The 17,990-nt window shown below is 38.1% G+C and overlaps 1 protein-coding gene across 1 annotated transcript in view; it reads right to left on the bottom strand.

Annotated features, from left to right (window-relative positions):
• Positions 1-13,655: 13,655 nt before the first annotated feature.
• The window catches only part of LOC117295058 (D(2)-like dopamine receptor), a 28,910-nt gene continuing 24,575 nt past the window's right edge, over positions 13,656-17,990 (bottom strand). The window contains exon 2 of the mRNA XM_033777629.1: positions 13,656-16,778. Within this exon, the coding sequence (XP_033633520.1) occupies positions 15,816-16,778 (963 nt within the window). The 3' untranslated portion in view covers positions 13,656-15,815. The remainder of the gene's footprint in view (positions 16,779-17,990) is intronic.

The following is a 17,990-nucleotide window of genomic DNA, read 5'->3' as shown; positions in this document are numbered from 1 at the left end:
TTAAAGTTATAACGTCAATGATGACGGCACCCGGTGTCAAAGTAAATTAAATCTATGTTTCAAAACTATATTTCAAATATGCATTTACCATGAACATCAGGGAACAAAATCATACCTCCTGAGCTACACAAGATAAGTTCGTACTATACACGTCAGATTATGACTGTTATTAAATATCATAATAATTTGCATTGAACTTGCCGTGTTGTCGTAGTCACTTTATTATATTTTAAATGAGCACGTTGCCTTGGATCGGATGAGTTGGTCTATGAAAAGCATTTGCAACCGTAACAACTATCGAACGCTTTTTATAGACCAACTCGCCCGCCGATCCAAGGCAACGTGTTCCTTTTAATATCTGCTTTTAAGAGAGTAAAGTTCCGGTGTTGCCCTTCCCATCATCTACCCCAGAAATGACGCGCGAAAAAAGACCAGCGCGAGCGGCTATAGGCAGCTTCGCCGCTCGCGCTGGTCTATTTCGTGTTATCCGGGGGGTGCCGCCGCCGCCTGCGCCTTGATGAAAGGCTTTGGCTCCGCCGGTGTCGCTTGCAATTGTGTCCTCTATGCAAGACATGCACGAGATCGTGTCCTCCCGGATGCTGCTCGTATTATGGGGATGCATATTGCAATCGTTGCCGCCACCGTGCAAAGGTCAGTGAATTAGACGCCCTCTTTGGTCGCGACGGGACACGAAGTACGTTCGTTATTTTTTACAAGCTGGACGGCTTTATAAATATTTCTCATTTCTAGCTCTATTCGGCAGGCTTGATCAACATGAAACCTAAAGAATTATGATAAGATTGTCCGTTTGCTATATGTGCTGAGCGAGTGATGGAAGTGACAGCAGTTAAACAGGGCGAAGAATGTTATGGGGTCGTCAATATTCATGCGGCTTGCATACACAATTTTCATCCAGGCTGGGCCAGCACTGGACGGTTTTGTATAGCACGGGACACGATTGCATATTCAAATGTGTCTTGGAGTGGACAGTATTGCATGGCGGACACAAGTATGCATCTTATACCGGCCTATAGACCTTTATCATGGTGTGGCCATCTTGATTTTACTCCAATCCAACTTAAGTAACCGAACTGAGGCTGGACGAAGCAATAATCTGATGCCTTGATTGCGCCAAGAATGTTAGCATTCGTTACTGTTATTGGAAACAGGGAACATGACCAACATGGTGACAGCGTGATAAAGGTCTATGACTCTTATGGCGTGATCTTGAATGTTGCCACTGACGGTCAGCCGATGCTTTGACCATCATCTGACCTTTCTCATGTACTGCATGCAAGCGTCTTCATATATCCCTCTTTGTAGTTGACAAAAGCTCAAAGCTCACTGACTAGTACAATCTCTGACCAAAAATCTATGTATATCAAAATAGTAATACGGCACATACAATTATTTTGTATCTCTCTAAAGCGGAGGCTGAAAGATGGGCCCTTGTTTAAAGGCCAATTACACTTACTATTGGTAACTTCTCAAAACAACCGTGAGCATAAAAATAACTTACTTTAATAGTAACGAGCAATGGAGAGCTGTTGATAGTATAAAACATGATAAACGGCTCCCTCTGAAGTGAAGTAGTTTTTGAGAAAAGTAACTAACCCATTAAAATATTTGAATTCAATTCGAGACCTCACCTTAGGTCTTGAATTCAAGTGTCTTTTCTGAAAGCACACACATTGTGAATTGTTTTTGTTCTTCAACACTATTCTCTCGCAACTTTGACGACCAGTTGAGTTCAAATTTACACATTTTTTTGTTTTAAGTGAAAATCAGTCTTTGACAACAACAACGGGTGTCCAGTGCACTGCAGTGCCTTTATAAGGGCCTGAGTGGTCGATGTTTCGGCAGTGCTGATGCTTGGATGCCCTTTTCGCATGGTATAATGGAGTAGTGCTTAGGATATTTGCATTTTACTGCGGACCAAGGAGTAGTCAGTCGACCTTTCAATCAGCACTGTGTAAGCTGAGGGTAAGGTAGACCATGGGTAGACACAGTTCAGTTATATTTTCTTGTGTGACAATTGAATCAAGCTTTAATGCCAGTGATGGTACTTCGATGAGGAAGAATGCGTTCGTTTAGATAAAGGTTGTGATGACGGCGTTCTGGCAGCCTTCGTTCTTCATTTTCCTTTTTTTCCCGATGCAGTTTGGCCGCCAAGAGTATTATATTCAGAGCATAACAGTCTCCTAAGTTTAGTAGGGCAGGTTCTTGGTGGAAGACCCTGTCTTCGTGGAACTGTACTTGGTTCAAATTGTGCGATCATGGCGTTCAGTCTACCCGAGATAGCCAATACATTAATCTCTGAAATAGCGCCCTCTTGTTTGGTGTTCGGGCAACAGCCCGAACAACTCTTTGTTATTGTTCGGTTTTTTAGGTGTTCGGGCAACAGCCCGAACAACTCTTTGTTATTGTTCGGTTTTTTTTTAGGTGTTTGGGCAACAGCCCGAACCACTCTTTGATTTTGTTCGTTTTTTTTTTTTTAGATGATCGGGCAACAGCCCGAACAACTCTTTGATTTTGTTCGCTTTTTTGTTAGGTGTTCGGGCAACAGCCCAACAACTCTTTGATTTTGTTCGGTTTTTTTTTTTCTTTTCTTTTTTTTCTTTAGGTGTTCGGGCAACAGCCCGAACAACTCTTTGATTTTGTTCGGTTTTTTTTTTAGGTGTTCGGGCAACAGCCCGAACAACTCTTTGATTTTGTTCGGTTTTTTTTAGGTGTTCGGGCAACGGCCCGAACAACTCATTGATTTTGTTCGGTTTGTTTTTGTTTTGGTTTTTCTTATTCTTCTCGCTGTCGATTGTCCGCAAGAAAAAGAATAGATGCACACAGGTAGACAATTACCAGTAGATGATGCAAAAGTTCTTACGTCACGATGACGTCATCAGTTGACGAGATACACTCATTCAAAGTTTATTATTTCAAAAAATCATAACTTTAGATCTACACGAGGGATTTTTACAATCAATACATCATCGGAAAGGGCATTAAAAACTCCGTAAACGCTTCGCAGATATGACCCCATTTTGATTTTGTCTTCCGGCTCAAAAGAGAGGTTGAAAATTAAAAAATTCACGTATAAAGAACTACAAAATTACCCCATTGATTGCGCGTAAAGATTTTACGATTACATGTACACGTACTTTGTCACCACGTGTAAGCATTCGGTGCATTGCGGTCACCACGTGTAAGTATGCGGTGCATTGAGGAGCATAGTCACGCTCTGCACCACGTTTTGATCGTTTTAGTCTGCGTTCGAGGCGCTCTCAACATTATGTCAGTTTTCTTCAAAAGTAATTAATTAGTTTTATCTACGACCATACTGCGTTGATAACACCGGTCACTAAAGTTAAGCAAAATCGGGCCCAGTCAGTATTTGGATTGGAGACCACTTGGCGACCAAAATTTGTACTTTTTTTTTTTTTTTCTCCTATAAATAGCTTCGCTTTAGTCTGTTTTCAAGGCGTTTTCAACAAAGATTTCCCTCCCGGTTAGTTAGTCTCTTCTCCAGTCGTCATTATGCATAAGCTCCTATATCCTCAACCACACTAGCTATTTTGACAATCTATACATCATATGAAAGGGCTTAAAGTACGTAGTCTGTTTTCAATGTGTTTTCAACAAACATTTCCCTTTCGGTTAGTTAGTCTAATCTCCAGTCGTCATTATCCAAAGTTCCTATGTCCTCAACCACACAAGCTATTTTGACAATCTATACATCATATGAAAGGGCTTTACGTACGTAGTCTGTTTTCAAGGTGTTTTCAACAAACATTTCCCTTTCGGTTAGTTAGTCTAATCTCCAGTCGTCAAAATTGATCTTGACAAAATAAGTGCCTGGTCCAATAGAAATTTACTCCTTTTGAATCCAGGTAAATGCAAGTTTCTTTCCATCTCTAGAATGCGTCGCTGGTCATACGAGGCTTCATATTCCATTAATAATATGCTTATTCAAGAGGTCACCGAGCTTAAACTACTAGGTGTTCTTGTTCAAAACAATCTCTCCTGGGATGCGCATGTTAATTTTGTCACAGGTAGATCCTATAGAACTTTGGGTTTTATTCGTCACGTTGTGGGAGACTGCAACTCTAAAACACTGCTCACTTTGTACAAGTCTATTGTTTTACCTCTTTTAGATTTTTGTTCTCCTGTTTGGCATATTTATCGTGTTAAACACGAGACTCAACTAGAAAAGGTTCAGAGGTATGCCACAAGGTTAATGCTTCATCAAAGGAGACAGGAACAACCCTACAATAGCAGGCTTATAGAAACAGGGCTTTCCACCCTAAGTAATAGAAGAGAATATCTGTTCTTTGCTTTTGTATGTAAACAATTAGTTGCTCACAATCATACAGGTGCCTTGTCATCCTTTTTATGCAAAATCTTGGTTAATGCTAGACACAAAGATAAACTTGTTTTTCATCATTTATCAGCCCGTACCGATTTGTTTAAATTTTCCATCCCCTGCCGTTTTGCTCGTGGCTGGAGCAACTTGCCTACTGACCTTGTTAACGATTTCATATGTGCCCCCTTACAGGAATTTTTATCTAAGCTCAAAAACCATTTTGATGTATAGACTGGCTTTTTAAAGTTCTTGTTTTGCTCTTTTGCCTTTTTTGTTCCTTGATTTGTATCATGTTCTATGCTTTTTAATTATTTTTATTATTGTTCAAATTTTTCCACCCCCTGCTGTTTTGCTCTTAGATAGAGTTACTTGCCTGCTTACAATGTCATTTCATATGTGTCCCCTTATCGGAATTTTGTTGTATTGCTCTTTAACCATTTTGATGTATAGACTTGCTTATTTTTACGTATATCTTTTTATGTGTGTTTTTCTGTGTATGTCTATGCTTGTTTGCCTTTTTAAATTGTTTAGTGTTTTGTATTATCTTCTGTGCTTTTTTATATGCCCCCTCTTGCCTTAATGTATTTTTTAGGGTTTTAGGAGACATACGCCTTTTGGCGACAGTTATTTTTTTAACTTTTATGCTCTCCTGGGCACCCCACTGTTGTTTTACTTTGTTTTCTTAGATATTTTTAATGCATGTACATGTGCTTGTAAGTGTGATTGCCCGAATAAATATTATTATATTATTATTATTATGCATAAGTTCCTATGTCCTCAACCACACAAGCTATTTTGACAATCTATACATCATAATGAAAGGGCTTTACGTACGTAGTCTGTTTTCAAGATGTTTTCAACAAACATTTACCTTTCGGTTAGTTAGTCTCTTCTCCAGTCGTCATTATGCATAAGTTCCAAAGTCCTCAACTACAAAAGCTATTTTGACAATCTATACATCATATGAAAGGGCTTTACGTACGTAGTCTGTTTTCAAGGCGTTTTCAACAAACATTTCCCTTCTGGTTAGTTAGTCTCTTCTCCAGTCGCCATTATTCATCAGTTCACGTTTCCTCAAACACAAAAGCTATTTTGACAATCTATACATCATATGAAAGGGCCTCACGTATTCCACAAAAATGGGTAAGTTGGTGACCTTCTCTTGACTTTTTGACCTTTTTAAACTGGAAGAGCCTGTAAAATGCTTTGAAAAGGCATTATTTAAAGGCTTTTAGGTTGAAATGTACACTTTTTGATGCTTTACCATAAAATTATTACACATCGAGAAAACTGTTTGGTTTTGATTTCTTTGCATTTTGACGAGGTATGCTAGTGTTTGTTTCTACAAACACTATATCTAGTTAACTTTACCTCCGTTATAAATAGTCTACGACAACCACTTGGGGCGCGCGATAGCTTATATGTGGGGGCGTTTTTCGTGGCGGATGCAGAGGAATAACCGCGGACTCAGACTTGAAATCAAGTCTATTGTTGAACCGATCCATGATTTCTGTAGAGGAGGTTGAAACGTAAAAGTCATGATGATTATACTAAGCCCGAGGAGCATGCAAGGTGTACGGAGATAATGTGTTCTGTGTTTTCTGTTGGCGATTCTACCGGAGAGAGTTGTTAAAAAACACTTCAAATTAGTGTGCTTCGTTAGTCATGATGATGTCACTTGTTTTCTTTGCTGCATTATAAAGTAATCAGCTGCAATGTTATACACAATTTTGTCTAGTGTAAGGATGGCAATAGTGAAAATGTAGCCTTTTAAATGGTGTCTGCATATAATCATGTGGTCACCAAACCTACTTGTCGAAAGTGTACATCTCTCTGATGATGTCATACACTGAGAACATAATCCCCGTTTTGACCCACATTTTCTGTATTGTGTCAACTTGAACTTCCAGTTTGGATTGATGAAATGGCAATAGGGCATGGGCGTCAATCAGGGGGGGGGGGGGTTGACCACCTTTACAATTAAGCTCAAGTAGTGCACTGTATAAGACCAAACCTGTGTCCCACCAAGGGCATTAATCCTGAGGGCAAAGGATGACACCACTTTTTGAAGGATGAGGACACTCTATCAAATGTCCCCCGCAAAATCTGCCATAGATTGCATCACAGAGCATCTAAAATCCAAAATTTTCCCGGGCCCTTCAGCGGGCCCGCACCCACGCCCTAAAGGCTTCTCACACGTGTGCCATCGTTGACGGATTTGCACCTCCCCCTTGAAAGAGTGGAAGGGACGTGACCTTAAAACTTATGTAATAGTTCCGCACCTGAAGATGCTTTTAACCCAAAAGGTTCTACTGCTGCTCACATTTAAAGGGCTTTATGTTCTGTTCAATTCTGTATGCCTCTATTGGCCTAAGATTACACCACCACAGAGCATATAGAATGCAAAATTTTCCCCGGCCCTTTATAGGCGGGTCCGGGCCCCAGGCCGTAAAGGGCTTTGTGCCAGGCTCCATCTTTACTATGTGCCACACCCACCGCCCCAACCCTCCCCTAGAAGTTCTTGTCTTGATCAACCCTTGACGATGTTAGTGATACAAATTTTCCCGGCCCCTATATAAAGCGGGCCCCGGACCCCACGCCGTAATGTTATGTCCCCCCCCCCCATCTTTCAAGACGAATTGACGCCCCTGCAATAGGTCATAACATTAATTGTGCAGAAAACTGTGAAATGTGTGACGGCCAAAAATATGGCACAAAGCCAAGCACTTTTGTCCATCATGAGAATTTTGTTTATAATATACTTCAAAACCCTTTTATTTCCAGTTATGACACCCGATGACGTCGTAAAGCCGTCACAATAAATCAATAATGCATATCATTGGAGTAATGCCTTTGATCACTCGAAGCTCCATCCGCATTGCATCTATTGAAGACAAGTTGCAAACAAGGGAGCAGATTGTGCAATGCCAATTTCCAGACGGAAGGACATTAGTAAAGAAAGAACAGAACAATTCCAAAGTTCTTTCACTTCTTAGTGAAACCGTTGTTCAGTTGACAGCCGTTTGGACCAAACTTGTCAACATTTTGCATATTATTTACGGACTTTTTAACCATTGTTTTTACGTCATGACCCCCCCCCCCCCCCAATATGGCTTATTCCGTATGTGTGTGTTGGGGTGGGGAGACCTTGCGACAAATCCCAGATCTGCCGACGAGATTTCTGGGATTACGGATAGTTCGCTTGTCGACAGTACAGCGGCATGCTACAGAAGGCACATCCCATCAATCCTGTATGTATGGAACGGCTTTACTGTACTGAAACTCAATCAGCCGGTTTGTTTTGGTGGATTTTATGTACTTGTAGCCTGCTTTCTTTTCACTATTGGAGTTAATTGGACTCGGATATTGGCCCATGCTTGTTTTAGCAAGAACATTGTGTTTACACCAATCGAATTTGATCATGAGTGACAAGGGAACTACTTCAACACTTCGTTGAAATTGTTTGAGGGATAGGACTTATCCGTGTATAACGTTTATAAAACAAGCTTCTTGCGAACCCATGTGTACACTGTGATGCAGATGAAAATACACCACAACATCTAGCCGGTTTTGACAAGTGATCACTAAGTATGTCTCAACCCTGAACGTTGAAATATTGTCTAGAGACAGTGACGGTTTGGCTTTTGGTGGAGTAGGCCACTCTGTTCATAATGATGAATGAGGGTTTTCAGTGTTACAACAGATCAAATTAAAGCAGTGAAATGCAGTCATAATCACTGAACGTTGCACACTTTATTGTTAACACTGCTTATTTTGTATGACTTATGAAGTGGGCCGGAGGAAAAAAGATTCCACGCTAAGCGGGATGTTTAGACGTTTTGTGGACTAAAGTACACCTTCAAATGTTTGTTTTTTGTTTTTAAAGAACAAAACACATAGGAATAGGGAAGATTCAATTACTGGTACCCGAACCGCTAAGAGTGTACAATGAGTACACTGCAAACACTGTGGTGTTGTCACATATATACCGAAGCTAGAATCAAAACAAACATCACATTGTGTAAAAACAACACAAATGCAATTGTTTCGGCAGTCATTAGTGTCATTTTAACACCAGGTGTACATTTTTATTCTCTCTTCCATTTATATACATGTGACAAAACCCATGATGTCAACACCCCAGTTTTTACAGTGTATAAAACAAGCCAAACTGTACTACAACCCGTTGTGCATTTCTTATCGAACAGACCCTCAACTAACTGTGCTAAAAAAAAGTTCAATTCTATTAAGTGTGCAGAGTTTCTTCTCCTTAGTCGAAGAATCATCAAAGTTCTCATTCTAAACTGACTCAACCATTCAGTATGCGTGTCCAGGTTTGCCCAATTCGAGAGGATAAGGGTTTGGGTGCTGATGTTTTTTCCAACCGGAATATCTAAAAAGAGAAATGAGTGCAGGTAGTTTGAAATTAAACAAACTGAAAGACATTTTGTTTCAATTTTGTATCGACCTTTACCCAGATACACATTGAGTCAATGATAATAAATTGTGACCGTTAACCGCTCTGTACATGTTTGGTAATTGTCAAAGACCAGTGTTCTCACTTGGTGTATCCCATCATAACCATTAAATAACCAGCCTGTGAAAATTTGGGCTCAATCGGTCATCGAAGTCGCGAGCAAATGATGAAAGAAAAAACACCCTTGTTTGACGAATTTGTGTGCTTTCATAGGAAAAAAGACTTCCAGTTCGAAGTCTTTTAATATTTTAGTTTTATGTTGTATGATATCAACGGCTCTCCCATGCTCGTTACCAAGTCAGTTTTTAAGTTAATATTTGTTTTGAGTATTTACAAAACGTTACCTTCCCTTGGCAGTGGACACTATTGGTAATAACTCAAAATATTTATTAGTATAAAACTTTACTTGGTAACGAGTAATGGGAGAGGTTGGTAGTATAAAACATTGTGAGATATAGTTTTCGAGAAAGAAGTAATTTTCTACGAATTTGATTTCGAGACCTCAGATTTAGACTTTGATGTCTCGAAATCAAGTATCTAAAAGCACACAACTCCTTGTGACAACGTGTTTTTTCTTTCATTAATATCTCGCAACTTCGACGACCAATTAAGCTCAAATGTTCACAGGTTTGTTATTTTATGCATATGTTGAGATTCACCAAGTGAGAAGACTGGTCTTTGACAATGACCAATAGTGTCCAGTGTCTTTAAGCCTTTTCTGTAATGAGATACACACACTTTTTTGTATAAACCTTTAATAATTATTCCAAAAGAATGCAAATGAAAATTTTACAACATTAATTATTTAAGGAAATGAATATAAGAGCATTGTTACTAAACTGTGTGTATTTAATGTATAGCCGACATTAATGTGTGATGAGAGAAAACGGAAGACTAAGAGTCTAAACACCTCATTATCGTCTAGATCGATTTTACTGCCGTAAATATGGAGTCACTTTCTATTTTAACATAACGTACCAATCAATTAAATCAGACATTTTAAAACTCGAACTGTTTACCCCTTTATCTTCATTAATTCGAGCAGTCCTTTGACGCTCATCTTCTCTGGTTACAAAGATACACACATTTGGCTAGCATTGTGAAGCCCTGCGATTGACGAAAGTTTAATTTATAGATGGAAGTTTAAAAAACTGCGACTATTATATACTTCTTAAGGACGGCCCAACCGTTGCAAGCAATACAAACCCTGAGAAAAATGTATTCCACTAACTAAAATGATGGAGTCAATAGGAAGTTTACAGAAGTATGACGTAGGTATCCAAAGACACTATTGGTAACTGTCAAAGACCAGTCTTCTCACTTGGTGTATCTCAACATATGCACAAAATAACAAACCCATGGAAATTTGAGCTCACAATTGGTCGTCGAAGTTGCGAGATAACTATGAAATTAAAAACCTCCATTGTCACACAAAGTCGTGTGCTTTTAGATGCTTGGTTTCGAGACCTCAAAATCTAATTCTAAAGTCTCGAAATCAAATTCGTGGAAAATAACTTCTTTCTCGAAAACCGTTTCTCACAGTGTTTTATACTATCAACCTCTCCCCATTACTCGTTGCCAAGTAAGGTTTTATGCTAACAATTATTTGGAGTAATTACCAATAGTGTCCACTGCCTTTAAAGAAATATTACAGATGTGGTAAGAAAAGAAAAAAAAAGAAAAAAAAACACGTCCAAGATCACATATTTACATACAACTTACACGGTCTAATAATGATTATAGTAGAAAAATATCCCTCGAAATACTTCTGTCTGAAATGTCATATTTCATGAGAAATAAGCAAAACGAATTTTCCGTTTGGAGTTAATCGCTCATTGAGCGTTTTATTATTTTTTGTTCAAATTGATGTCTGCATGCAACATAATGTAATTGGTTTTGCACTATCTCGTGGCCCAGATTGCCGATCGATCTCAGACTTACAGGTTTGCTAATTTATGTATAATATTTGGTGGATTAACTGTTTTGTTAGCAAAAACACAATTCTGTAATGTTCTTTAATAAAAGCACATTACACAGTCATTATTGCACACCGATCATTTAAAGAAGAAATAAACGTAACGTGGTTAGTCATTAAAGAATTGTTTATAACAAAATAAGTAGAAACAAGTATAGATCAGCGATCACAAACTATCCACAGATGAGTGGGTTTGATCAGCGATCACAAACTATCCACAGATGAGTGGGTTTGTCTGAAATACTGTAAGTAATCAAAGTATGGTAGACCCTGAAAATTACTGATGCTTTCTTCGATTCTCGCGGCTAACATAAACATGGGTACGTGCACAACATTACTTCCATCAAACCATAAAGCTGTTTTCGTCCATTCTTTTTTGAATGGGATCACCTTTTTTAATTAACCGTTCTAGGCCTACGGTTGCTGCTAAAACTAGAGAACGGTAACGAATTTACTCTTTGTGCATGTTAATGTATTTCTCTGAAATATGTGTAAACCACATTTGCTTAAAGATTCTTACATTATTTTTATGGTTAAAAACAGAACATTTCAAGCCAATAAAGTATACCAAACCTACATTACATTATTTCTACACTGTTTTTTTTTTTTTTTTTGGGGGGGGGGGGGGGGTAAGCCATGGGGTGGGTTAATTTCCATCCTCTAGATTTAGTAATGGAAACAAGGTCTCTGTTTTAAGGAACACGTTTCTCAGAATGCAAATCAAAATAGTGACACTTCTAAAATGACATTTGAGTTCAAAGCCCCAAGATTTCCAACAATTTTTGGCAGTAAACAAACACGGGTGTTTGTATAGTGATGTATAGCTTTAATGAACGTGACTTGAAAACAGCCCATGTATAAAAAAGAACAATTTTTTTTATTTTTAAAAGAAAAGGTAAATAATTACGCTTTTAGTGTTGTAGTTTGCATTATTTTTAAAGTTACATTCATGTTTACAGGCTAAGGGAGAACTGTTTTCCTTTTAATTTTAGAAATGTTGGCGTCTAGAAGTCTTTTACTAATCAAACAGCGATGGTTATTAAACTAACTAAACTACCCAGTTAAAGAGCCACCATTGGATGGTGTTTGAGATTATGCAAAGCACTGGAACGGCTACCGGCATTGGGTCTCAGCCAAGAGAAAAGCATGACTATATTAAAAAGCTGGCTGGTATTAAAATTGTTTTGTACAGGTTTTCCGGTCGTTTTCGGCAAACAGGCGGTCAATTTAAACGTTTTCTCTATATGCGCGAAATTGAAAGCTCCTCAAAATAGACGTTTAATTTAAATTTAATGTCTTAACAGTTTTCTTTACAGTTGCCCATACCCTCTGAAAATGCGCCCTCTAAAAAGTTCCATTGAATCTAGTGCGCTTGCGTGAAATAGAAATAGGCTGCTGTTTTGCCGAAAAAGACACGAAAAAACCTGTAACTTAAAATTTCTTAAACAATCAGTAGTCATAGTCAGCAGCAACCAAGTAGACTTGTTACAAGTCGTTCAATTTCTGTCGCGGTGAGGAGCGGAACGGCTCTCTCGCAATAATCTCGCGAGACTGCTGGTCCGCGTGAGTGTACTGCTCCCACAATTACGGTCCAATTTAAACTGTCTAGCAGCAAGAGGCTGGTCAACCATTCAATTTCATATCAACAAGTACCAGAAAGTCAACCGAAGTATGGATTTACATGAAATATAGAATAGGCCTAATTTGATCGAACAAGCCAAAATGTGGAAATTTAAATCATGTTAAAGTTTATGAAACTGATTTCATGTTTGCTAAAATTGACCTAAGCTTTTCCCGGTCCGTTAAATCTTTTTTTTGAGCATTCAGTTTAGAAAGTACTTAAAACATTACACAGATCATCACAGATAATCATATTATTTACAGATCATCACATTACACAGATCATCACATTTACACAGACCATCAAATTGTTACACAGATCATCACATTTACACAGACCATCAAATTGTTACACAGATCATCACATTTTATACAGATCATCATACTATTAAAAATATCATCACATTAATACACAGTCATCAAATATTACATAGATCATCACATTATTACACAGATCATCACATTATTACACAGATCATCACATCACCCCCACATTATTATACAGATCATTACATTAGAACATAGATCATCACATTCTTACACATATCATCACCTTATTACACACATCGTCACATTATTACACAGAATCATAACATTATTACACAGATCGTCACACTATTACATCATCACACTATTACAAAGATCTTCACTTTATTACACAGATTATCACATTAGTACAAAGTCATAAAATATTACATATATCATCACACTGTTACACAGATTATCACATTATTACCGAACAGATCATCACCTTATCACACAGATCATCACATTTACACATATCATCACCTTATTACACACACCATCACATTATTACACAAATCATTACCTTATTACACACATCATCACACTATTACACACATCGTCACATTATTACACACATCGTCACATTATTACACACACCATCACATTATTACACAAATCATTACCTTATTACACACATCATCACACTATTACACACATCATCACATTATTACACACATCGTCACATTATTACATAGATCATCACATTATTACACAAATCATTACCTTATTACACACATCATCACACTATTACACACATCGTCACATTATTACACACATCGTCACATTATTACACACACCATCACATTATTACACAAATCATTACCTTATTACACACACCATCACATTATTACACAGATCATTACCTTATTACACACATCATCACACTATTACACACATCGTCACATTATTACACACATTATCACATTATTACACACATCATCACATTATTACACAGATCATCGCATTATTACACAGATCGTCACACTATTACACAAATGTTCACCTTATTACACAGATCATCACATTTCACATACATTATTACACAGATCATCACATTTTTACACAATCATCACCTTAATACAAAGATCATCACATTTACACAGATCTGTGCATTATCACAAAGATCATCACATTATTACACACATCATCACATTATTACACAGATCATCACATTATTACACAGATCATCACATTTTTAAACAGATTATCACATTATTACACAGATCATCACACACCAGATCTTGAATCAAAATAAAATCTTTTTGAAATCATATAATTTCCCTATTCGCCAGCATTCCGTTTCTTAAAAGATGCATTCATGCATTTACTGCTTTCAGCTTAGAAAGTATAATTGCATTGTTCTTAAATTTCGCCTTGACCGTCTAAAGCCCTTTTCAAGCTATTATTCCCCGGCAAATTCCCGGAAACTTTTGGTCGATCTTTTCAAACTAAAGAAAACCTCCCTGGAATCTCCCGGGAAACAACCCTTTTCCGGGAAATCATTAACAGGTGTCGGGTTAAGGGAGTAAACTATAGTGAAAACGGTTGCTTGGGTGGCGGTTGGTTTAAAAACTTCCGGGATTTTCCAGGGAGTTTCTTTCTCGGGAAATGGATCTAGTTTGAAAAGGGCTTAAAATGAATGCCCGATCAACCCATTTAAAAATGAGTTGATCGGGCATTCATTTTCACCAATGGAAAATATTTCATTTTTTTTCCAAACATCTTTTTTTATAAATGTTCGCGCTATAAGGCTATAGATTAACTCAGCATAAGTTTAAATCTGGCGTCTATGACCCATCGATGCCCTTTTCTTTATTTAGTTTAGTATTCAGAAAATACCAATGTGTGCCTGATGCATGCCCTTGCAGTTAATCAGCAAATGAGGTAATGATAAGATAACTAAGCAATTGCCCCATAGACTTAGACATTTTTGTATGTTAACAATTTTACACAATTGAGGGAAAACCCAGTGAAAACGATAATTCCATGGATTCTTTTAATGTCATTACTTCGTGACCTAACTCAATAGTTTGTACATTATAATTACAAAAAATCCTCAGAAGAAGACATCCAAATACATCAAGTCCTTTCAACGTTAGTTACCGAATTGCGAAAAAGATTACCCATAATAACGTAAAGATTACCCATAATAACGTAAAGATTACCCATAATAACGTAATACAAAGATTACCCATAATAACGTAAAGATTACCCATAATAACGTAAAGATTACCCATAATAACGTAAAGATTACCCATAATAACGTAAAGATTACCCATAATAACGTAAAGATTACCCATAATAACGTAAAGATTACCCATAATAACGTAAAGATTACCCATAATAACGTAAAGATTACCCATAATAACGTAAAGATTACCCATAATAACGTAATACAAAGATTACCCATAATAACGTAAAACATAGTCGTATACGCATGCTTGCTAAATCGAATGCCTCAACTGTTGTGAAGAGGCCTTTTGAAAAGTATGTATATTCTAGGGCTAATTGTCCATAGTCATCAGAACAGTCATCATTGTGTCCTGTTCTGGAAACTGGCACCAATCTCCAGCCTTGCTACGCTGCGTATACATTGTATTCCAGAACCGTTTCCGAAATGTTATTTAATTATGTAGGCCTACATACAATGGTATTTTAATTCCCTTCTACTTAATTGTGTAAGAATACCCGTTAGAGTCATAGGCCCATGTGCAAATTGACAATTTCCTTGTCTTATCTGATGTTGAAACAACTCATCTTTATATGGAAGGCTTAGACATGAAAGCATGTTTGCGATAGATTTCACGTTTAATTACTTGTATACCGAGTCACATTCACATCGGCATCGATTCATACAGAAAGTTTTTCTGCTAAACTTACGGTTATTATCTGCCTGTTGAATTGGATATAATATTCAAGTACATGCTCCTTTAAAGCAACACAGTTGGTCTGATTCGTGATTCGAACAAAGAAAATAACATACGTTTTTGTATTTAATTAATGAGGCTCTGAGGCTTTGTCAAGCCTTCACATCAACTGCGATATTGCGACTGTGTGATCGGTATAGTGGTAATAGCTTGCTAAGATCGTAAGCTGGTCCGGAGAGTGTGGGTGTTTGTTAACTCAGCTTGTCGTAAGACTCTGCGAGGACGCCGGTCACACGTTATGATTCGTACAAAAGCCCGTCGGAAATCAAGATTGAAGCATGTATAGATGCATGGATTGACAGCAGATGATATATATCCAAGCCAAGTAAAGGCCATGAAAAGTTCATTTGGAGGGTGGCATGATGAGCACACACCACTTAAGAGATGAACCACAAAGAAAGGCAACCACAGAACTATGAAGCAAACGAATACAACCACGAGCGTCTTGGCAGCTCGTCGCTCCCTCTTGCTTGTCATCCATCGTTGTCTTGTTTTAATTGCCTCACTCTGTGTACTTCCATAACCAAGACTTGATTTTTTAGCTCCAGTACAAAAGGTTATACGAAGTGATTTTTTCCTGATAGCACTGCTACTTTGGCCCCCGTTTGCTGCAGGGCTATCATGAGGCGAATCACCACAGCTGACAGTTGTGGAGTTGCTGTTCACCTGCTGAATTGGGGTGCGAGGAGTAGGCTCCGAGCTAAACTCCATTGCAGTTTTTCTCCCACGTAGCTTCTTAACTGCCCTCCAGTCAACAACAATCATGACAGCAAGTGGTACGTAAAATGAGCACATGGACGAGTAAATGATAAATGTGGAGTTAAAATAACCACAATCTCTGCCATCATTCTGCAATGTACTATCTGGATGCACAAACCCTTGAATTACTAAGGGTGTGGATATAGCGATGGACACCAACCACACAGGAACAATAGTGCCAAGTATACGAGGGCGTGAATTGACCCGCTCCCTTGAGAAGTGAAGAGGGAATGTTACAGCGAGGTAACGATTCACAGCAATGGCACACAGATGGATAATAGAGGCTGTACATAGCATTACATCCAGTGCAAGGTAGATAACACATAATGGAAGTCCAAATCCCCAATGACCACGAACCTGTTGAACAAAGAGAAGAAAACAACTTTAATATAGGTTTTGCTGCAAGCTGGCGTTTTCTTTTTCATTTATGTGCAACGAATATCAACTTCTGTGCATTCAAATTAAAGATGGCTTATGGTTTACCTTTTTTATTCGAGATTTTTATACAACAATTATACGTGATACACTGAACTATTGCTTTCCTTTTCAGCCACACTATGTATAGGATAATGCCCGAGGTGCGCGACATTCGTGATGGCGCGATCACCGAGGGCATTATGCGACTTAACCCACACCTGGGACGTCATGCTATTGTTAAAATCGCTCCAATATTTTGCACGAATGGCGCGATATTGTTTTACTTTTAAGTCAATTGTTTGTATGTATTACGTAAGCTTGTTCACTCAAGTGAACACCACCGGTGGTGCGTGAACATGGTACATAGACGAAGACTGACATTAGGAAATACGCTCGTTCCTTCGACAGTGGCATCATCCTGACTTAAAGTAAATTTTGTCAAGTGACAGAAAGTAACGATGATACGGATGATGTTGTAGCCGACTTGCTTGGTGTACCCCAGAAGGTGGAAATTAAAAAAGTAACCTATCGAATACCAACAAGTAGTTTCATATAAAAATCTATTAGTTTGCACGACTTGCGCAATGGGGACAGTTTCACTCGTTTGCACAATGGGTGTATAGTTTTCTATGGTTGCACCCATCGCGCCATTCGTGCAAGACGTCACAGGTGTGGGTTAAAAAGCAATTATCAAAGCTGAACCAAATCAAAGACAAAGCGAATAACAGTTTCAAGTCTTTAAGTCTACCTGGTATTAGTAAACATCGGAAAAGTTGTCTGAGACAGCGAGAGAGAGGGACGGTGGGAATGTACAATTTTATCTAAAAACACGACTGAGACAAAACCGGTTAGAACAATGACGACACAATGGTTCTCTCAGAGCTTTCTTCTACTCTGGAGATAGAATTGAATTGGAAAAACAATATTAAAGTGAGTCAGCAATTCTGATATCATCCATTTATTCACATCGTAATTAGTTCTTGGTACGCGCCAATTGCGGTTAAAGTTTGTAGCATTCCACGGCGACGGCTAAGATTAACCTCTTTGATGAAACATTATATTTTAAGAATGTATCTTTATTTAAAGTATTGCTGTTGCGGACATATTATAGCAGTCTTTATGCATATTTGCGGTATAATAAGTATAGGTTTG

The sequence above is a fragment of the Asterias rubens genome, chromosome 9, assembly GCF_902459465.1.
Source record: "Asterias rubens chromosome 9, eAstRub1.3, whole genome shotgun sequence".
In the NCBI taxonomy this organism is placed as follows: domain Eukaryota; kingdom Metazoa; phylum Echinodermata; class Asteroidea; order Forcipulatida; family Asteriidae; genus Asterias; species Asterias rubens.
Note: the sequence above shows the minus strand (reverse complement) of the source record. Positions and strands in the feature narration are given on the sequence as shown.